Source organism: Plectrocnemia conspersa, unplaced genomic scaffold (genome assembly GCF_051122295.1).
Source record: "Plectrocnemia conspersa isolate PC_06_02 unplaced genomic scaffold, ASM5112229v1 ptg000002l, whole genome shotgun sequence".
Classification (NCBI taxonomy): Eukaryota; Metazoa; Arthropoda; class Insecta; order Trichoptera; family Polycentropodidae; genus Plectrocnemia; species Plectrocnemia conspersa.
Genome location: NW_028277166.1, coordinates 5,337,342 through 5,362,536, shown reverse-complemented (window position 1 = coordinate 5,362,536; position 25,195 = coordinate 5,337,342). Strand labels below are relative to the sequence as shown.

At 29.7% G+C, this 25,195-nt stretch overlaps 1 protein-coding gene across 4 annotated transcripts in view; it reads left to right on the top strand.

Moving 5' to 3' along the window:
* Window positions 1-25,195, top strand: part of kcc (solute carrier family 12 member kcc) — a 392,353-nt gene that overhangs the window by 7,956 nt on the left and 359,202 nt on the right. For all 4 annotated transcript variants that reach the window (XM_088205011.1, XM_088205007.1, XM_088205009.1 and 1 more), the window contains exon 2: window positions 11,358-11,734. In XM_088205011.1, the coding sequence (XP_088061137.1) occupies window positions 11,578-11,734 (157 nt within the window). In that variant the 5' untranslated portion in view covers window positions 11,358-11,577. The remainder of the gene's footprint in view (window positions 1-11,357; window positions 11,735-25,195) is intronic.

The window sequence follows — 25,195 nt, the reverse complement described above, 5'->3', positions numbered from 1 at the left end:
CATTTTACCTAGGGTGTCCATTCATAAATTAATCTAATATCTGGACGTTGCAATGCCATATAATCTCTTAATCGCGTGATTAAATGAGTGTCTTTATATTTTTTAGTGGTGAAAAATATTTATAGTGATTTACCATAATTAATAATGTTTTTAAAATAGAATAGTAAACGACATTTGTTATTTTGTTTGCTTCCAAGAAATATATTTTATTGATTCACAAAGCACCTTTGTTTAAATGAGGCTTTGTTAGTGGATTTTTTTATATCTTTTACAATATATTTAAAATACATTAGTGTAGTAAAGGTAGTGATGAACTATAGTATAACGCAAGGAACTCTAAATAAAGGCAAAAAACATTTAAAATTATTTTCTGAAAATATTTGTCTAATTGAAACTGTAAACATATTTACATTTTTTGCCCTTAGTGTCATTTAATATATTCAATAACGAATGGCTTTACTTTTGCTCGAGATGACGCATAAAACGTCAGGTCTTTAATCTGAATCGCTTTTTACATTGCACTTTACACTTTATATGCAGTGAGTTTATATGCAAATTTTTGTTCCATGATACAGTTTCTTAGTCATCGAAAAACATTGTCATCCACAAATTCAGAATGTCTCATATGTATATATTATTTCAAAATAAATCTAGTGATGATATGTATAAGTGATTTATTTTACCATGAATACAAAAAATATTGTTGATACTCACTATTCACTCAAACCTTGCAGACAATTCAACGTTATTTTTTAATTCTGTTTAACATCTTAATAAAATATAATTTTAAGTTTAATTAAAAAACTTATTTCTTTAGATATAATTATATATGGCATACATGTCATTATTTTTTTTGGTAAAATAAGATATAATATGAAAAAATTATGAATTATTCCACATGATCATAAACATTTTTTTTCTTCTTGAACTCATTTCTGATGAAATAAAAAAACTATGAATTTAATACATTCTTACCGTAAATGATATGTTTGCCTCCAAAAATAAGAGAAGCAATGCGAATGTATAAATTGAAAACTTAGTTGTCTGTGTATCTAATATATTTAACTTCAAAGGAACAGAGGAGGTTTGCAGTTACTATATTCATATACATATGTAGTTGACGATATATACTCGTAAGAAATCTGAATGTTTGAACTTATAAATATGACGTCTAGTAAATATTTACAGAACAAGTTTAACGACCCTTATCTCTTATTTTGTTGATAGTAAATTTAGAATTTTAATTTTGTGGTCTTATTTTTAGTCTTCAGACTAAAGTGCATTATTATGACTTTCTGGAAGCCGTGCCAAAATTTTATCCGATTACTACATATGTTGCTTCTAACCTTGGCTTGCTTCAATTAATAAATAAACGAGCTTAAAAGACAAATTATCATCAGTTTAATTACTACATTTTTTAAGTTAAGCAATCTTAAGTTATTTTTACAAACAGTCATTCATTATTTCAATGTTTAGTTTATATTAAAATTTGCAACATTGCTCATTATTAAGTTAAAATATGAGCCTTCTTAATAATAATTACTGTGCTGTTGCAAATTGATTATGCTTAACAATGCATTTTTATTACTGGGAAAAGTACTAAATTTTGCTTGACCTAAAAATACTGAAAATCTACGCAAAATTGCGAAGGTCGTTTTTTTGTTATAGCTATTTATAGAATGTTTATAGCAGGTTATTAATAATAAATTATAAGCAAAAATGTTTATTACTGAATTAATACTGAATATGTAATACTTATGTATGATGTATTAAAATATTAATATTTAATAAACTAAATAAATTATTATTAAGACTAATATGATAACAAGTAAAAAATTACATTAAAGTTCAATAAATTAACCGAAAGATTTCTATATTCATTACACACTGAAATTATAATGAGTAATCTAATCCTGAATATTATTGCATTATATAAAATTAGAGGGTATGTTATATATAACTATGTATAAGGGAAATAATAATGTAATCCGTAGGGTTCTGAACTAAAATCCATAACACTTTGGTTAGATTTTAAGCAATATAATTAAATTTGCATTTTTAATAAAAATTTTAATATCAAGAAAACTGACATTAAAAAGATAAAATTCACAGAATAAAATAAAAAAAGGCAAGTTTCCCAAAAATTAAATATGTCGAAGTGTTGATTAGTGTAGTGGTAGATTTACTAAGAAAATATATTTTTTTATACATATAAATATGTAGACTACAAAATAATTCAAAATTATATAAATTCCAGTATTCACCGCAAAAAAAATTTACGATTATATATTTCGGCAGTGATGCACCTACCATGGTCATGAAATTTCGTGACCATGTCAGGTACATAACTGTCGAAATATAGAATCGTAAGTTCTAATCGCCATGAATCGAGGAATTTAAAAAATATAAATACATGCGCTAATAATTTTTTTAATAATAGCAATACATCTGTATCTATTAATTAGCGTAACATAAAGATCTAAAAAATTGCTGTATAAATTATTTATACAAATATTCGATTTTTGCTTCTAAATATAATTTTATATTTTTTAGACTTTTGATTATTTATTTAAAATACAGTTGTTTTCGGGCTTAAACAATTTTTATTTAATTTAATTTATTTTGTACGATAATGACATTTTATAAGTTAGAAATTACATTTGAAATAGACCCATAGTCATAAACACATATTTACATAAATTGATTTAAGCCTTTTAGCTAGCAAGAAGACCACAATAAAGCCTATTTGCTAGAGAAGCTTATTAAACTGACGCATTGAAATTTATCCCACAATTTGAAACGATGCTGTTAATATAGTTAGCGCTACACGCATCGCTGATTTCACTGTTATTGGTTGTGTGGTACATATCTCATAGCTCAAGACAAGACAATAGCTCATGTTCAATATAATATGTAATCGATTACAAACTGTAAGGAAAGCCGAATTTCATTTTAAAATCAATGAGTAGGCAAAAATATTTTTTTTTGAATTAAACATTAAAAACGCAATAGTGCAACTTATGAGAACGTTTGTCTAAACATATAGATGCTTTAAATCTTTACGGAAGCTTATGAGATATTTTGTACAATGCAGTAGAATATTTTTTTAATTAAAATTATATATATGCCGAATATTTTTTTTTTTTCATAGTTATTTTGTTGGTTTTGCTAATAAACATTAGTAATTAATGGTATATATTCCGATCTTTTATTTGCAACATTTGTTCAATTAAAGTCCTGTTTTTTTATGTGTGCTTTTGTAACTGTTAATGGATACCGATTAATGAATTACTGCTTAAAATACAAAATCGTTTGTTTTATACTCACGATAAAAAATCGTTTTAAAAAGTCCAAGGGATACAAATAGATAAATTAGTTTAATGAGACAGTTTTAGCGACTATGTTGGTCGCAACGATTATGGATGGTCCCGACATTTTCATACTTTATTGAAGCACGCTATTGTTTAGGGTTTGTATTTTTAAGCAAATTGGGAAATATAATGCATAAATGTCTTACTCACGTTTATATAAAAAAAAGCAGAATCTGATCTGTACTATTGTATGAATGATGTGTATAAGTAGCTTTAAATTTTTATGCTTAACAGTATTTTTAAAATGCAAATCAAACGTATGCAAACGAATTACAAAGCAAAGTAACACTGAGGTCTGTTTTTATGAATAGTCTTATATTAAAAATTTGCTTTCACAAATTTATCATGCTCTTTACGCATTTGATAATTGATGTACTACTGTAACCTTTTCTTGATAATGTCAAGGTTGTACAGTATATAAGTGCAACTGTTTTGGTAGCATTTTAGTTCATATTTGATTTATTTTATATCTGAGACTAAATTTATTGCAATTACTTATTAATAGCGCATTAAAATTAATTGAGACTTAAAAAATAAGTTTATTCGTCTCCAGCAGTATATAAGCGCATGTGACGATTGGAGATTTGGATGGATTTGGGCTACTTGCAAAAACATATTTTTAATAGACATAAATAAAGGAGAGTCGAAAATTAAAAGTGTAGTGAAATTTGCTAAATCTACAGTTGTTTTAATAATGTGTAAAATTTGCGTTAATGACTGTGACCTAAAATTATCATTCATCAACAGTTAGAGAAACAAGACAATATAATGTAAAGGATGGGACCACACAAAGGCCCTCGTTACGACTAGAATAACACGCAAGGATTCTCCGGTGCATTACAGAATATTTATTTGTTGCGAAACGGTTACGGGAAACAATAAAGCACCGTAAGGCCACAATTTGTCCTCAAAGATGTCCATCAAGAAAAATTTTCTAAAGGCGTATATATATTTTGTTGTTCTAAGAAGCGAGTGCAATGATTGTCTGGATGATCGCTGCATGATTGTGAATTATCAGCAATATTTGCAGCTCTGAATACTAAAGCCTAGACTCCGATGAGGAGAGGGTAGTCACAAGCAGCTACTTGAAGACTCATGCAGACACGCAAAAAGAAATCCTCCACACGAGAACCACCGTAGCAGAGACATTTGAGGACCTCCCACGGATATCATCCCTGCGCCAGCTTCTCCACTATCGCTCGGAGAAAACATATCGCCATTTATCGTCTGTCGCAATTGTTTTATAATCTAATAAAACTCTACTTTTTGTAGGGTCGTAAATTTTATTGTACCATAGCTTTTATACTGATTTTACTTTTGTCTTTTTATTACAATTGATTTGAGGATAAATTAACGATTCTGAAATTTCACATTTTAAAAGAGCAGTCTCGGCTGATTTTTGATTGCATTTTTCCCAAATTTAATACAGATCGTATTAACATAATTACATTTATCTCATCTGCAATTTCTTTGAACATCTTTATCAAGGTTTATAAGGCATATCGATTTTGATTTTCTGATGTAAATTTGGCTGCGTGCTTAAGTTGCGTACGTTATTTGACTTAGCGTTATTGTTTCATCAGTGATCCAAATTTTACAATGCTCTATTGTGGACCACATTTTTTTTGTCTTACATATGTATCAAATGTATATCAAAAATTGATCGCTACGCTTAATAATAACCAGACCTTGACGAACAGTAATTAAACTTTAGTTTAGTTGTCCCAAAATGCAGTTTATACTAGATTCGGTTAAGACAGCATAAATTTTATTGCGGACGCTAACGAGCGAAGGCGTCACTCCTGGACCGTGTTAATATCTCTAAAGTTTCCACATTAAACGTTCGTCGTACAAAATTCATACATACACACAAGAGTCCTACAACACTCGTTCGAATAGTTCGAAGCGGCGAGTTGGCAGAATTAAATTGTTCCCGGAATAGAAATTGGACAAATCGAGAAAAATCAGATTGCAACGGTACGATTTACCCCGTTGGCTTTAATCAAGCGAAATCAGAGTAACAACAAGCGATAACTCAGATAGAGAAACCTTTTTATAGTAAACTATATATAATGTATATGTATTTACTGGGGGGAAATTGAGTCCGGCCCAATATTTGTTTCGCTTAATTAGAGCTAAAACAATAAATATTCATTAGAGTTAATTTAGTGTTGTAAAGCACAAATGATAAATTGCCAATACTCGTTCAGGTGGAACAAAGACTGCGATAAGCAGGGGTAGTTTTTTTTCAATCCTGACTAAACCCTTTGTCGTTATGAATGCGTTGTTTATTGTGTCGCTGTCTGTTGTTTCGCGAATAATTAAAATTCGCGAGAGTGCTGAAAAAAGGATTGTTTTAATCATAATGGGTCATAACTTTTGTTTTAGCGTGATGCGAATTGGAGTAATTGAAATTGTTTGGAATAATGTGTTGTATTATTTTTAATAATGTTTTGCCGGAAATCATAAATTAAAGTAAAATATATATCTAAAGTGCGCGGAATTTAAAATATAAGTCAAAATCATTTAAAATCTAATATTTTATAATAATTTAACAGAAACTGACTGAATTGCTTATTCTTTCAACCTAAACAGAAACCTTATTTTGTGCCATTTTCCTTAATCATTTTAGACATACTGTATTGTCATTTAAAGTCTTTAAAAACACCATAATATAGCTTAATTATATGACGCATAGATCCTACAATAGATTAAAAAAATACCTTAAAATCTAGAATAATGCTGCTAATATATTGCTGTTTTTTCAGCAATGAAATCATTTTTAATAAAATTATTAGCTATCTTTGAATTAATTTACGAATACAAATGTATGACTCATTCTCTGAATTTTATCGATTCTAAGTGATTCGATATATTTGCTACTTTATTATAAAAGTATAAACTTTACAAAAAATATTGACAACTGAAAGAATTAGACAAAAACAAAAAGTTTTTTCCTTACCACCAATTAGCGTTATTCATTAATATTGTTGTGCAAATGGTCCATGCCAAATATCTCCACCGAACAGGTAGAAAAAAACAGATTTCCTGTAAAATGCATTCCAGAAGATAACATCATTTCAAATTCACTAAATTGGATTATACCGTTTCGCCGTTATTTTCGTCAAAGATGCTGATACGATATCTTATAGACTGTTCCGTCCTTAATTAACGACATTGCTCAAAGGGTTGAGGACTAGAAGAGATATTGGTCTATTTTATTCTTTAAAGGGTATATAAGGACGGAATAGCGTAGTACTTAACACCTCAGACTAGTAATTTGGGGGTTTGAGCCCCTGCAGTGGCACTCAAATTTTTATTTATAAAAAATGCGCTATTATAAAAAATCAGCCCCAGCTGCAGTGACATATATTGGTTATAAATTATAATTATTAAAATAGATTCCCAGACTTTCAGTCTGGTGGTTAATGATTGACTTACTCAGCTGGTACAGATTTATCCCGTTTTAACGCATTGGGCTCATGCATGTCAGGTTACAACAGAAGATTTAATAAAAAATAAAATATGCCAGAAGAGTTTTACCACTTTAATCAAAACTTGATGATACATATAAGCACTTCGCTTCCGATTTAATAAATGATAGTTCAGCTGAGCTCACATGAAGCGGAACTACAAGCTTAGGAGCGCAAGAAAAACAGCCGCTTCTCTCTTTGCCCGACCAAGAAGGTTTAGCTAAACAATTATTCGAATACCAAAGAGATATGAATATTCATATTATGCAAATTTTACTGCCACATACCGAGTCTTAGAGTAGCATTTATTTATTTTACCAATTGCATTTTATATGTTTTTTTAGTTCTGATTAGCATAAGTATAATGCAGCACAACTTTAATAGTATAGCATATAAAATACGGTAAATCAAAGATATTACAAATTAAATTAACTGTAAATTATATTTACTTTGTGTAGCTCTAATCGATAGATGCTGCTAGCAGCTGAGGTCAGCGTTATTATTTATTGCTTTTTGAAGGACCGCTTGCAGATGATAGAAACATAGAGCTACTGTAGTGTGACTATTATTTATAATGTTATATATTAAGATCAGGATATAGCTGATTTTAATTGATTTGTTGTTGGATATGGCTTGCTCTAATTTGCTCCTTAATAAACTATGAACTGCCGGTTGATTCATAACTTAATAAAGGTTCACGCGCACGAATCAAATTAAATATTTTTTTGCAAGAAGTGTGACTGTTGTTTTGCATTATCAAAAGCTTAACAATTGACTAAATTAAGTTACTATTAACCTATGTGTTGCTTGTTAGGTTACAGTGTATGATGTAGAAACATGACAAAATTTTAGACGATTTCTTTTTAGCCACATGTTTAATTGAAGCATCACTCATGTGTCCAGCTTTATTGTCTTGCCGATCAGTTTCAAAGGTTCAATATTATTGACACATAACACCAAATCTTGATGCTAATTGACGCGTAGTTTGATATGTATCAGCTTCCACTAGAATTTTCAGCTCATTATTGCTAATTTGAGCTGAAAATTGCTCTTCAGACGTCTATATTGTTAGTTTTCAAGATAAAAATTGTAGGAACAGAACTTTTTAAACTTGTTTTGGTTTGATATGCAAAAATAACAGAAATTTTGATCTGAAATAAATTAAAATGAGTTCATTAACTAAAACGTAACTAAAAACTAAGAGCTGTTACATTATATTGTCAGAGAAATCGATTCTAAAACTTGGTACTTTAAAATATCAAGAAATTCATACATAATAATCTGATTGTATACAGATTTATTTTATATATTATTTATATATAAGTTTTATTTTTGCAAATAATTTATATAAAATACTAAAGGTAAAACTATTCGATTATATTTGATGTGTATAAAAATCAATGTATAAAATATAATAATTTAGATTTTTTACCGTTTTATGAACCTAATTCGCACGCGATATACATAATACAATACTTATTTAACTTTAATGTATCCTTGAATTTCAAGAATTCCCGTAATGGCTAACTTTTTATCGCCTTTAATAAAAAAATATTTAATAACAGGGTAAAAATAATCTTCTCTTATATATATTTAACGTATAATATTTGTTAATCGATATTGTGAACAATATAGTGCATCTTATTGTTAAAAATGAAATAATACTATAATAGAAGAGTCAAAATTTTTGCTCAAGAGTCATTAAACTAATAGATTTTTGTTCCTCATATTTACTTAGAATCGAATTTTTCGTCTACGCAAGAAAAAAAGAAGCAGTTAAGCATATTTGTCTAGATTTACCAAAGCAATTCGCACTAAAACCGTTGGACCTTACTTTAACAAAAAAGTTTGGTGCCATTTTTTTACGGAGAAGGTAATAAATAAATTAATACAATCTAGCGTTACGTCATTATATACGCCAAAGAGTTTCCTAATGATTACGATTGCATACCCATAATACAGAAAAAAATTAGGTGCCCCCTGAATATATACAAACATTCGTAAAAAATAAAACTAATCTAAAAGATTTACTGTATTTGAATAGAATGCAGCTAGCAATTTTTCATTTATTTGACGTTTACTATCGTGTAATTATTACTTGGCGTACCCCACTTTAGAGACCACTGTTAATACTATTACAAATAATATGTTTCAACCCCGATTCATCGATATTAGTCAGAAGATGTTGTACTTTCTTTAATTATAAAGTGTATATATGTAAGCCAATAGATGGCTTAGCTGAACTACTTTCTTCAGAATCTTCCAGCTGAAAATTTATCCAAAACTGCCATTTGGTTGTCGATTTAACATAATGAAAGCTTAAACGAACTCGCGCCAAGCATTGCTACGTCAAATCGACCAAGAATACACTTAAAAGCCCAAAAATCAGAGAGGGATTAACCTCCGTTATACTGTCTCTTACTCTTCCATGATCTTCCATGGACATAATCCCTGCGCCAGCTTCTCCGCCACCACTTGGAGAATAACGATCTCACCCATCATAGAATCGCAATACGTAATATAATCTAATAAAATTCCACTAGTCTCTTACTGGCTGCGAAGTCACACCCCTCAGGGTTAACAAACATTAAAACTTAAATGTATATATATTCTATATACCATACGTTTTAAAAATATACATAAGTTCACAAACTATAACTATCCAAATCTATTGATTTATTTATTGAAATACAATGCTATAATATTTTTATTGTATTTAAATTTAAAATTCTGATATTTTTGTTATTTAATATCTTCTCAATTTAATATTTTGCATGAATTAAATCAACTTTAACAAAATATTAAGTGCTTGCATTAAATTATAACGTACAATGTAAAATATTTACTTTCCTTTAATAAAGTACGTCTCTTCAGTGCTTTGCAAATCATTTTATGAATAAAGAGGGTCGAATAAATATACTAGAACTCAAGAATTTACAAGTAGTATTTAATAGTTAGTACTATCATAGCTCTCTGGTTTGACTTGGGAGCGAAAGCATTGTGTTTGTGTAATAGTATGATGAGAACCAGAATGGTTTCAGGTTTCATATTTTCGCTAATAGAATTGTGAATCCATGGAAGCAGCTGACATTCGAACTCGTGCTAACAATCTTAACTATTTGAGCTGGAAAGCAGACCAAACTAATGGATAGAGTACTAAATGTAATTTATTATCTGAGAGAACGAATTTATTAATTGTATAAATATATGTATGCTTAGGATCAGTTTAATATTAATGAATTATGCGTATATGTATAATACAAATGAATTACATACAATTTAATATTTTAAAAACAAATAATATTTAAGTATAATCTTGATACAGAATGCTGCAAAATTCTCAGTTCAATAATCTTGCAAAAATATTGATATTGTATAGATTACATAGATAATATTATTTTATGTAAATACAGATACAAAAGATCAGTGAACGTCAAGGTTTCTAATTTTTACACACATACATTCGCGCGTGCTAGAGCCGACTCACAAGAAGTCATATGTCACACGAAAATACGAATGTGTGTTGTTTTTGTTTCTAGCTGCGCTGCAATAACGATTATTATCGGGATACTGCAGCGTAAATATTATTTAAAAAATGTAATTAAAAACATTTCAAAACTTACAGAGATATTTTTTTATATATTGACACAAATTATATACATGAAATAGATATACATAGAAAATATATTTACAAAAAATTTACATAGAAAATAAACATATCTTAAAATACAATTAATTAATTTAAAAAAATAAAATCACGGTTGAGTTGGAAGTAAAAATACTAAGCCGAGTAACTTGGCTTGAGCAGTAATTGTAATAATAGCATTGCTAATTTTTAAGAGAAAATAACATAGTATTTCTTAAAAAATATTCGTTTATGACTCTGAGCTGGTTGCACATTTTGGTAAATTCCAAACATTTAAAATTTCCTAATGAAATTTATCATAAAATATGTATATATTTGACAAACACTATCAACACAGCACCATTAGATATATTAAGTGACTCGTCAATATAAAAATAATATAAATATAAAAATAAATATTTCGCACAAATTAAATAAAAAAAATATATTTATGTAATATTATAGTTAGTTTAGTGTGCGTGTGTTTTGGATAAAAAGTGGAAGCTCTGATGTTCACTGCAAATAAAATTCATCTCAAATTTACATTATTTTATTTTTTTGCTACTATATTTCTATATTATAATAAAAATATTAGTAACATTTATTACATTCGTCTGAAAAATAGACCTAATATATTATAATTAATCATAATTAAAATTATATAATAATCTTAGATACAATAAAAATTTAAAAACACAAGGGGTTATAAGTGATTAAAACTTTTAATTTAACCACTTGTTTATTGTATGTATTATAAAAATTAAAAATATATTTATATTAAATAAATAATCTCATGATTGTGATTTTTATGCCATTATTTAAAAATAATTTATTGTTTAAATGAGCAATTTTTATTCAATATATTCACTTGTTTTTCTTTTTTTTCAGATTACACATATCGTCGCGTGATATTATTGTTAATATATATTAAAAAACAGTGTTTGTTATTAAAAATATATTATAGCATATCGTATAAAAATAAGTGATACGACCAAATTTTCGGTATATTTGTAAGCTTATTTTGGTATATAATGAATGACCTGATTGATTGAAAGAGTTAAAGCAACCAAAGACAAATTTGTGTAGTAAGAAACGGTCGAAGGTCAAAATGTCGGAGAGGTTCAAGGTGACAAAGTCAGAGGAGATGAAGTCGGGGTCGTACAAGAACTATGGGGCGACGGGGGCGCAGCCCGGCTCCCCCGATGAAGACTGCGGAGCGGGAGGCAGCGGCGAAGCCTCCGGTGCCCTCGGGAGACTTTTGCCAGGTGAGCGAAAAATTCTTTAATAAATTATAGCCTATGTCATAATTTTAAAATATTAGTTTTTATGTCTTCATATACTAAAATATAAACTATCAAATAAATACTAATAATGTGGCAAATTATATAAATAGTGAATATTATTATTTTGCGACAATGCTCAAAGAATTCAAGTGGGAATAATATTTTTGATACATAATGCTCGAGGGAATTATGAAATGGAATAATGGTATGGAAACAGAAATTGTAAAATTCGCAGAATTTTTATTATCATTTGCAATGGCGACTCGTGAGAATGTGTGTATACATATGTATGTCTACGTATGTATTTAATTATCGGTATTTATATTATTGGATTTAGCTAAGGAATTAATGTGTTAAAATAACGATAATATTTTTTTTATTTATCGATTTATGATTGCCAAACGCTGTTTCTTAAATTACCTCTATATCTGCAAGAATAGGAACTATAAAAGGCCAAATCCGATAGATATGGTGGTTGCAACATAATAATGGTATCATTTGAAAAAATACAGGATACGGGTTGTTACTTAGGAATATTTCTGACAATTCCTTGGTACTCGGGATATTTTTCCCATCGTTGAAAAATTAGGCATTTTTATTATTCTTTAACTATATAATCTATTATATTATTTCCGATGGATTTTTCGTCAATCTATAACCTATATTGAAGATCTTTGTGATGATTCTAAATGGCATACAGTTTTTTCTATTTGTTTGACTCATAACAAAAATTATTAATTAGGAAATAATTACACTTCCTTATTGTCACATTTTTTAAAAACTTAAAAATGAAAAAAAGTATGAAACATTTTATTATTTATTTATTTACAATCTGTCAATATAGAACATCATTCTCAATGGCTTAAGAAAGATGTTCAAATAGGAATAAAGCTTTTGTAAGCATATTGTAATGTTTGAAATAAAGCGGCAATGATGCTCGGCTTCATTGTTTGGAGCACGTGTCACTTTAACAATTAAATATTAATTTGCTCTAATATGTTTTCTTTGTCTGAAATCTCAACGAAGCAAAGTACTGTTTGTTGTTAAAGAGAATTCAAAAAAAAATCTAAGATATCACCACAAGAAGGCGTTCTTTTGATACTCAGCGTTCACTTGTTTTTAAAGAGTCGCGATCGCGTCCCTTATACTTACCATCGCAGCCAAGATCTCAGCGCTCATCTAGCTTCTAAACGAGTTTGTCATACCAAATCTATTAATACTCAGCACCTCAATAATTTTATTGAATATTTATTGGTATAATTTAATTTTTATTTGTGAAATATTATTAATTATTTCTTAACAAAAAATATTAAAGATCGATTGCATAATTATTATTTTCAATATAATTACACAAGTTGTAAATAAATCTAACTTTCCTACAAAAGGTTGATTTTGATATTGATATTGATATTGAAACTGTTGTGGTGTCAAAGATAGACTGTAAGATCATGATCCTTTAATTAAAAAAGTTTTTCTTTTTGTAAATTATACTTATACTTTCTCTAAGTTCAGACTAAATAATTAATTATTATTGTATCGTATAGTAATATTTTATATTTCAATATACAGGACTTAAAGCTAATTATAATACTTTTATTATTAAATAAAAATCAGTATTATTTGATATAGTATATTTGAAATGTTATGCCTGCACTACACTCTCTGGAAGATGGCCAAGGTTGGCCAATCTCCAAGGAATAGTGGAGAATATAGTGGGCTACTTCGATCGAGTTCGGTTCTGCCCGCTCTAAAATCTCTCGGAAGTTGTCCGTGGTTACCGAGAACGGGAGGTAAAGTGGGGGTAAATCAGTTCCGAACATTGTCGGCAAAAGGACCGAAGTCGGAGCTGCTCTTTCGAGCGCGAGCGGTGAGATACTTCCCCTTTCGCTCTCTCGCGTGTTAAGTGACGATAGTGCGAGAGATAATGATATGGTGTTTCGCAAACTGAGATAGAACGAGTAACTCGGTTCAATTTCAGTATGCGCGTAGGCGTCCTATGGTTAACACGCATATCGAGCACTGCATCGTGGTCACGTGGTCAAGTTATAATACCACATGCTTATCGGGAACTTCAACAGACTCTTACTGATACCATTGAATATTTTAGGGCACCAAAAGGGATTAATTATATTTTTGATAGTATATTCTACTAACAGATATCGTTAATATATTTTTTTTCATATAAAATTAAATAATTAAAAAATAATTAGTGGTACTTGATTTTGTTGAAAAAAATCGTTTCGAATATCCCTATTTATTTTCCTAGATCGGTTTATATAAATGTCACACCATAATGAATTCTTATTTAGAATCGATGGCGACTAATTCTAGGATAGTCACAGATGCGGTGTTCGTATTTTGAAGTATCATTTTTATGCCTTATGGCATTTTGCAAAAGCCGACAAAGATTTTGCGTAAATTGAATATTTACTACCGAAAAGTTTTCACTGATATTGTATTGGTGAGTGCCCACACAAACTTTTATAATTATCAGTAGCGTAATTTTAATAATATGACAATTTAAAAATTGCGATTATTTGGCACATTTTTCGATTGCGCGCAAATATGCCAGCTGTACGTGAAAGAAGCCGCCGTCCAGACGACATATGAAATTTGCGGCAGTGTGGTCGCTTACTCGAAGTCATAGATCTCGGCAAACTTCAGTTGTAACTTCGGTTCAGATAACTTCCAGAGAGTGTCGTGAATGTATTTGGACTTTACTAGTGAAAATGTACTCCGATATTATTTTACGGAAATGACATATTTAAAAAAATATTTTTATATAGATTCGAGACTGTTTTTTTTAGATTTTCTTTTACGAATAACCACGTGAAACTAAATATATTATTTATTTATTTTGCATTAAATCCAGTTGTCAAATTAGTGATAAAACAATCTATAAAAACAATAAATTTATATAATTCAGCTAGTGCTGTTGTTGATTTTTCGTTATTTCTTTGCTTCTTATTTCCTTCTATACCTAATATTTTTTTAAGGTTCAAAAAGCAATAGAGTCAATAATAACTTGCAAAAAAATTTTAACATGAACGTAACCGCGTCAAAAAAAATACAATCTGTCCCTTTGATTAATAATATTTACTTTAAAAGTGCTTCTCAGAAAGTCGGTACTTTTGAAGGCAATGTTCGGTTCATTTTATTTATTGTGTATAAAAAAGGACTAAAATAAATTATACTTAAAATACATCGGTACATACATTTCGAACGACTAGCTTAATTCAGATTTGAGATCGGTTTTTACTTTTTTTATAAATATATTCTTGCTATGATTTTATCTAGAATTGGGTCCCTCAAGGAGGACGGGCCCCGGAAATTTGTCCCCTCTCTCTCTCCCTTTCCACAGGGCTGCTTATGTACACATATGTTGTACATTACAAAATAATTAATATGTACTAAAAATAAGTGGCATTAGTTTAATTTCATAGATACTTATTTATCTACAATTCCAAGGTGTGCTCCATTAGAGAAAGGTATTTATAGTCAAAAATTAAAATGATCGATGCATTCTCCGACGCTGGGCACACAAAGCTCGCCTGGTAATTATCATATAATTTAGCCAATAAATTTCACTAATGAAACTACGTAATGGGGCACCCGAGCGTTTGGTAATAAATCCAACCAACCAACCTTAGTTAACACCCCATACTATGAAACCACCCCGAGTGACTTAATCGCCAATCGGTCAATATCATTATTTCGCCATATATTACACAATGTGATATTTTTAGTGACACTGTAAAAAATGTATTTCTTTTGCCACAACAGACCTTGGTTAACAACCACATCGAGAAACTTAATTGGCAATCGGTCAATATCAGTCTAATTTTACTCTATCGATTAAATGTTTAAATATTACACAATATGATATTACTTTAGGGTTTGTTAGCCCTACAGAATATGTTTTTGCAACTATCACACAGTATTATAAATATGAGTCCCTACTTTTTGATGGCATTGATTCGATTTATGTTTTATTATTATTATTCAATTTTTAATGTAAAGGCATCTAGAGTCTGTTTTATCTAAATATATTATATCGAATATTTTTACATTAGTATATAAAATACATTTATAATTATTATTTTGTACGAAGTACAACAATACCAAACCCCACATTTTCTATGGACAGCACATATTTTACAAGTCTCTCCATTGTACGGTCCGAATTTAATAGAAAATGTAATGTACAATCGTATATCTACAGCTTTCACGTTTTCCTTCATTATTTATTTCGAATCCATATATGAAATTCTGAAATTATAAAAGGTTTGTACACATTTTATCACATCGATTCCTGACTAAGTGAACTTTAATTGCCATCTGGATTCAACGCCAATTGTCTTATTGTCATCAATTGCTGCAGCTGCTGCAGCGGAGAAGCTATTTGAAGCTATTTAATACATTTCTATCGACTAAGATAAACCTAGTTTATTTAAATTAAAATATTCTGATTGATGTTTTCAATTCAGTTCATTTTTGTTAATTTATATAGCATGAATATCAGAGATATTTGTGTAGCCACATTCGTGTCAATAATCAGCCTTTACATATAATACATGCAAAATGTATGCATGTCTTATAAAAATGTGATTTCGATACATTTCAACGTCTACGCGTGTTCAAAAAAGACGATATTAATATTGTAGTCGCGCATTTTCGTAATAGCAAAAAATTCCTTCATTTATAATATAGCATAGATATCACGTCACGATTTGTCGTAGGAATTTTCCGAAAGTTTCCCCGGAGATGGGTGAAAAGTTTCCGCGGGGTTAAGTTTTACCCGGGCAAAGAATGACCTTAAGCATTGACGAGGGATTCGTTACGGTGAACATATTTTCGCTCTCAAACCTTTTGACCCTGGATGGTGATAAAAAACTAAAGATTTCATCTGGAGTAGGACCTTTAATGAAATAAAACTAGTAAGAGCGCACTCTTAAAAGGCCCTTTTATGCTTTCTCAGTTTCGATTAGAGTGGGATACGGGCTTTTTCACCCTGTATTAAATTTGTCTCTTATATTCCTTGTGCTTGTTTGTGTGCGCGAGTATCAAATGGATGCCGTCGGAATGAACGAATGGAAGAAAATATTTTAATCTCGAAGGACGTTTTAAAAAACGGGTAGTAATGTGTATATAAGTGCGAGAAATTCGCACGAAAATATTTTTTTCAAAGACGGGAAGGCAAGCATATTTTATAATTAGTTTTCACGGTAAATGTAAAACATGATTCGCAAAATTAAATTTACGAAGCATAAACAATCACTCTTGACTGTTAATTTGCTCAAATAAGCATCTATAATATTAATATTTTATTTGTATTTATAAGTTCCATCAGACATTATTTTTTTGTGAAAGTACGACTTGTGGTTGTACGACTTAGTACACCATTGCATTTGGCGTGTTTTGTTATCATACAGTATTCATTTTTCGTTCCCATAATATAAATGACACAAAAGATTTGTAATTGTTTACTCTACTCTTCGCTGGAGGGTCGGCTGTGGTCTGTAGAGATTTAATTTTGTGATGAGGCTGGGCTTTTCGTCGATCCTCATGCTTGGACTCCTTGGAGAGTCTTCTTCCGTCTTTAAGACAGCTTTGGCGAATCGTAGACAAGGATGTTGATGGGTCAATTCTATCGTTTCTTGGAAACACATACGAAATATGTTTAAAAGTGAAACTGCTGGGTGGATATTTTCGGCGTTCGATAACAAGGGCTAAAAATAACAATAGTATTTTTGCGCAAGATGGAACGCATTCTTTCCAAACAAAGAGTAGTTTTTTCGGTACTTATGTATTGATATGAATGATTAACGCATCGAGAAAGATTTTCTATTAGTTCATGAAATATTATATTATTAACTCTCGAGCTCTCTATCTTACATTTTATAGAGTTTACTTTCGAGAGGAGTTGGAATTTCATGTCATTTGTTGGAGATGGTTATTAAAATTACTTCTAAATAATCGTGCAGGTTAAAAAAAAAGGTTAAAACTCCCACAACATTGTATATATATAAATAATATTTTTTGAGTGCAATGAATTTTTTGGCTTTAAATTATAACTATAGGTTGTTAAAATCAAACAGGTAATTGGGTTAGCACAAAAATTGTTTGATATTTTTTTACAATTTTTTATGTATGTATTAAATAAATGCTAATATCTGAATTTAACTGCTATTAATCTAAACTATCTTTAATTTAAATTGATTCTGCCAGCATATCAAATGCATGACAATAAAAAGTTGAAAGAAATTATTAATAGATTACGATTTTACCTTTCGCTGATATATTGATTAGGTTTTTAGACAATGTTCTGTGTTATTTTTGCAAATAAATTAAAAATAGTTTTTTTACATAGGATTATTTATAGCAAAGTTATGAATTTTTAGTTTTTCGATTGGCCACCATTTTGCAACAAGATGACACATTTTATTTTTTCACTAAATCGAGATATTTACAAGGTTTATTTTATACAGAAAAATTCATGTCGATCTTTATTGAAAAATCGCAAGTTTCATTAAAGTTTGTGTGACTGTAAATAACATTTGTAATTAAAATGTAAAGTTCGAATATATTCTAAGGAAATATTGTAGTATTGTAATTGATACTGTAGTATTGTAATTAATTTTCAATGTATGAATTCTTGAATTCAGCGTAGAAATATTTGTGGTGTTTTTACTAGAGGTTTCAATCAAAAGATTTGAATATTAAAATATTGAATATCAGACGCGTACAGTGAGTTACATTCCCTTTCGCTCGCTCGCGTGTTCAGTGACGAAAATGAGTGAGAAGAAGTGGGTGTACGAAACGCATGTAACGCACGCCCTTATCTCTCACTCACTCTCGTCACTTAACATGCGAGCGAGCGAAATGGAATATATCTTACAGTACGCGCCTGCTGAATATATTCGCTGTTTTTTTTCTAAATATTTGTAATTTTAATATATACATAAGTAATAATCTAAATTTCCTTAAATATCAAAAAGAAAATAGTTATAAAAAGAAAAAAGTCTTTGTGTATTTTTTTCTTTAGAGAATATTTTTCTTCTTTGATGTAACGCTGCATTATCTAAATCCCAATGGTACCCTATTTTATTTTGCGTAATTTATAATCTTATTTACACAACAAACAAAAAAACTACTTGTAACGGAACAGAGAACACTGTGTAATTGACGAAATTTTAGAAATTATTCATATTTACGATTTAATATCGTGCAACTGTGAACTGTTATGTCTTTTGAATTAATACGATTATTATTTAATTTCAATTACATACCTAAATATTTGTTTTATTATTTATTTGACTAAATTTAGAAGCCATAATTTTCTTCACTATTTTTATTGTTTTTTCATTATAACATATAACTACAATATATGTGTATAAAACTCTATATTTTAATTATATTTATTTTACGATTATATTTAAATATTTTATTATTTAATACTTAAAAACTACTCTCTAAAAAATATGTATTGGCTAGTGACGTTTTATAAATATACTTTTTAAAAATTATAATAAGTTTTTTCTGATCTATGAGTTAATTATTTTATTTGGAATATTACATATATGAAGATTTAAAAAAATTTTGATGCACATTTATTTCAACGTTTTATGCATTCGTCATTCTGAATCAATACAAAGCGCCAAAAAAACATACTGGAATTTCGAGGGTGCTGAAGCAAAAACGTTCGAGTCTCTCTGGGGTTTCATATTAACTTTCGCTCTTACACTTCATTGCGAATTTTGCACATTTTTACGATCGTATTTTATAGTAAATAAATATCATATTTTTTATGTATTTCATACATACTTTTGTGTTATTTTAAAAGGCTAAGAAATATTGCACATAGAGTTTTATCAGACCCTATATATTATATTATAAAATGATTGCTACATTATTGAACTAGAAAGGAAATATTTAGGTACAAAGTCAAAAAAATATTTCTAAAGCATTCGATTATGAGATTGGCTTATAATGCTTTTGGAAAGACGACTTAACAAAAGCACGCAGCACAAAACCGCGCCGACAAAAGCGCGCAGCCAAAAGCGCGAACCGACAAAAGCACTAAAAGCGCGTAAACATTTATTTTCGTGAAAATCGTATTTAAGCGGAAAATAAAATCTTATCTGAATTTATTTTAAAAATAACATTAAAACTGTATTAATTGTATTATTCAAAATATTAAAAAGCACAATGGTATTAAAATAAATACGTTTATATTTAGTTTAGTTTAGGAAGTTTTTCTGTAAAAAAATACAATTGACATGAGTAGAAGAGTCGCTTCTAGTTTACCTAGCTTTGTACCTTTATATTCCAAATATCCCTTGTATTTATTTATAATCTGTTCCAAGAATTAATCCACTATGCATTTACTATGCCATCATTTTAATATCGAAATTGACCTGCAGGCAATTTCATATCTCGCCGCTTTTAATATGAAATCGCTCGCTGCATGGCACAAAGCAATCCCCGATGACGAATCTAATTTGGGCCACGTAAAAAGCGCATTCGCACGAAGGGTGGAAGAGGTGGCAGACAAAAATGTGATTGGACGGTGTTTTCTGATTGCAAGGGTTTGAGGTTGGAATACAGAAGAGAGAAAAAAACGGCAGAGAATAAGGCAATTTACCGCTATACAAAAGGGTCGTTTCGCCGAAACAATCCTTTGTTTTCTTGCGTAGGATACTATATGGCGTAACAGTTAAACGAGTCATTTACTATGATTTAGGTATTTTTTTACGGTCTCATGAGTAACGCGTGTCTTATAAGATAGGCTCTAAAAATATGTATCCTATTGGATGTCAATGCGTATATATAATATAATATAATATAACAGATAGTGTGACGCAATAATATCCCTTCAATACAATTTTTTAATGCTCATTAAAACTATTATATTAGTATAATTCGCGAGATTAAAAAGCCTTATATGAAAAATGATCTCCGTATCAAGTATTTAGGCGTAAAAAACGTAGCTGTGATTATTAAACCTTTCTTTCAATTATTCTTTAATATCACATAAATAACTGTATAATGATTTTAAATGAGCAATTATTGTGGAAAAGTTTTCCGTTAATTGAATATTCTAATTTTTTTTTTTAGAATATGTTATTACTTTTTTTGCGCTTTATAATTTATGTTTAATATTTTTTATTTAAACCTCGAGTTTCTCAACTAGAGTCATTAAATATTACTAGTCTCTATGCCTCAAAAGGGTGACTTAACTGACAGGTTTTCGGGTCCTAGAAATATGATTTAAATAGTTGCCGTAATCGATCATTACCAAATTTTATTAAAACTATGCACATTTTTAATTTCAAAGAGAGGAATTGTTACTATTGTAAGAATACGCAAAATATATTATTTTATATTTCATATTACGAAAAGGGTGATAAATCGAGCAACACGAGTTTCGTCTGCGTCATTCCCCTGTAACTAATCTCTTATGTTTGTCGAGGGCGGTGACAAAATCCCTCGATACTAAAATCCACGTCGACGCGACGTCGTCAACCGACTTTCAAAAAGCTTTCGCCAAAGTTTGTCACGAATTTCTTCTCCGGAAATTGAGTAACTTCGCTTTCTTGAATGGTCTTGTCAGCTTTTTCTCGAGCTGCTTGAATAGCCGCTATGATATTTACTGTAACAAATATTTTGCTCGTTTTTACTGTTCTTAATTTATGTCATTTATGCGTTCATCGAGAACCTTAAATATCTATGATATGCTGATAATATAGTAGTGTTATAAAGTATTTGCACAAATGCGGATTCGCTGTCTTAAAATTAAATTTTACAGATACTCTTTTCCTTCCAGTAAAATTTTCTTATAATTTAGGCAAAAAGTTTTTTTATAAGAAGTGTTTTTGCTATGCAAAACGCTTGTCACTTTTGCCAAACTAGTTCGTAACAAAATCTTAAAATCTATCTGGATGTTTTATGTGATTCAAAATAAATTTTAGATATCTTTATGGATCGTTTCCAAATTAGTGTCTAAGCGATCAGTGTTAGGAACGTTGGGGTAAAATTACAAGTACAGTAAACAGGCTGTGAAGCTCCATAGAAAGACACGATTACGACCCTTGCCTGTACTAGCTAATATCCCAGTGCTCAAATATGCCCTCCTTACACAAGCCATCCAGCTTCTCAAAGTGCTCGCCAAACACTATGATGTTTTCGGCGATTGTTACGAAATCTTCATATGGGATGTTGTTAAACTATTTTAGATGTACAATCGGCTGTTGTTATATTATTGTCGGCTGTAATTTCGTAGAGCAGTTAAGATCGTGATGTGTTTCCGCAACGATGCTAAATTATTCGCTGATGTGTGTTGTGTTCATGTTTGTGATTAAGTGACTGATAATGCTGGTTTGAGAAAGCTTTGGCGAACCAAAGGTGAGGATGTTTGCGAGCTAATTGCATCACTTTTTCGACATACTTACGAAATATGTTTACGGCTTAAAAATAAGCGCTCTAGATAAGGCCTCGGCAACCTTTTTTGGCTGCGGGTCAAAATAATTAAAATGTGACTGTTAAGAAGACTATTCGGGTCAGTGAACATTTTTGGTTCTACAACAACTTGTCGTAACATCGTAACACGTAATTAAAAAAACAAAATACTATTTGCAGAACTCAGGTGGATCACTTAAAATCATCAAACGGGGCACTTGGTGACCCGCAAATCATAGATTGCCGAACCCTGGTCTAGATGGCCACTCCGGCGATCGGTAACCAAAGGTTAGAATAACAGTAGTATTCCGCGCAGGGTAAAATGTATTGTATAGCTCGCGTCCTTCCCATGTAAAGAGTAGTTTTTTACGGTACATATGAATGATTAGCGTCTCAGTACGAATGTGCTTTCTGGTGGTACGTAAATATATCCATTTATTATCGAAATTGTGTGTTCACGAGATTTTTTTCCATTGTTGTGAAAATACTGGGTGTGGCCTTACTTTAGAGATGTGTTTTTGTTTGGTTGAAATGGTTGTTAGAATGACATTTAAATTATAACAAATTGTGCAGGTGGTTGACACTCCCAGATAAGAAATTAAGTTTGCAAAAAATAAAAAAATATTTAACATTAGGTTTTTATTTAATGACGCTCGTCAACGAATAAGAGTAGTTTTATTAATGATCTTACTTAATACAGTATAGTATGATTTAATTATATTTTTAGTATTTAAATCATAATTTGCGACAAAAAAATACCTTATTTAATTACTTAATTTAAAGTGTCCAGTTTTGAATAAATCGAATCAACGGAAAACGTGTTTTTATTATTTAAATTTTATTTAGTATCGGAAAATGGAGCCCCATACGTAATTCGATTTTCCACTAATTCCGTTTCCATTACTTACTCAACAAAATCACCGATCACGATCCGAATTTGCGTCATTCCTGCGTACGTCGAATACCTAATCCATTTATATCATTCACGGCGGTTTATGCAAATGTTTGCTCACGGGAAAACTTGGACTTGCGAGGAAAACCCGACAAAACACTCTCCTAATTCCAGCTTTCGGGTCGTTTGTCAGGAATATGGAAAATTATTCATAATATTTACGGGCTTTGTGTTTCCTCTGCAAAATTTGAAAACACCACGCATATAAACAAGGACTGTTGCTGAATCAACCTGACTGGCATTGTAATTGCTAATATTGAAGGCAACGGGAAACCACAGTATTATACACAAGTATGTGAAATACTACTTGTAAGATCAGCATATGGCTTAGCATTGCTTCTAATTAATATCTAGGAAACGCATTATTTTCTTTTTCTATTACATCTTGCTTGACTTGTGTATTTTTATTACATTTTTTTTAAATTAAGCGTTGTAACTTTGTCAGTTATTTATATTATATATAATAAAAAAACGCTTTTGCATCTAAACAGAAATAATACCCGTAGGTACATTTATAAACGCGGATAATTTTTCCGTTGTATTTGTTTGATATTTTTATGTGTAACATTGTAGTACTCAATTCCATTACATCATTTTTATTTTGTATAACAATGAAAAACTTGATCCTACAAATGAATGAAAAAATACGCATTGAAAATAAAATGGTTTAAAGCTTAGGGAGAGTAAGGTTTTTATTTAGAGAAATTTATTAGAAATTAAGTATTTATTTTTTTAATTCTAATTCCTGACAAATGATTTAGCTTTTATATATAGTATTCGTTGATCTAACTAGAATAAATTTCCAAAGATTTTATTTTTAAAATATATGCTGTGAAGTTATTTATAAGATAATCAATGCAATATAATATTTTGCTTATTATGTTAATTTTTTAAATATAAATAAATTTTTTTTAAATATAAGATATTTTTTTTGCTTTACTGTAAAATTTATATTTTATGATATGTCTCATTTTTCTTGAAATTGTCAAGAGAATTAAAGAAATCCATCCAAGTTAAGATTATGGCTTAAAATTCTTAGTAATGCTAAATTTTCTTTATAAAGGAGATATTTATATATATTTTTATTTATTTTTTACTTATCGATCTTTGTGAGACTTACAGCTTTTAACAATAAGGGTAGCTCGTTCACGCCCTTGGAGAGCTTTCAAATTTTATTATAGCCTAATATTAGTCTGAGGATTTAATGAACTTTATATAATACGCCGTAAGAAACGTAAACATATATTTCATGCTGCTCCTTTAACGATGTATAAGTATGTAATGTAATATGTTTACATATTATGTATTGAAATAAGTAAATAAAAACATAGTTTCTTAAACGATAATTTATTAATAAGATAGTATCAAGTCTAACGACTCCTTTCAATTTAATTAATTAATAGTTTGTTTTTTATGTATGCAAAATATAAATATAACATACCATAAATATTTAATAGCGCATCTCTTACCGGTTCAATATTTTTTTAAGGTAATCTTAAAATATTATTTTATCTGCCGCAAAGATATTATAATATAATTCTATTAATATGTAGAGCTGCTATTTTTGGATTTAAAACTTGTCATTATTTTTTTTGTATTGGTTTTAAGATCGTTGATTATTTTTTTCGTAAAAAAAAAATTGTTTTAATTTAGTGGGCAATCGTTTATTTTAGTAAAAGGCAAATTTGTGTAATTATTACAAATATGTAATATTATTGTATCTTAAAATCGAATCGAAAAAACGGCTTTCTCGGTCTCGGTCGACGCTTGGCGCAGCTCCGCTTGATGCAATTATCTAATGTAAGCTATGTACGCGCTTATATAATCTAGTGCTTTTGTTCTGCCTACTCTCAAAGTTTGAACCAATGTGAGAATTTGGGCGTGAAAACAGATTTTTTATTGACTGATACATTTTTTGATAGTCGAAAATTCCGCGTACAAGAACAACGTATTTTATTATTTTTAGCATAACAAGTGTACTTGATCTGCAAATTGCAAAACTGCAGATTCGATTCATTATGCTCTTAGAAGGT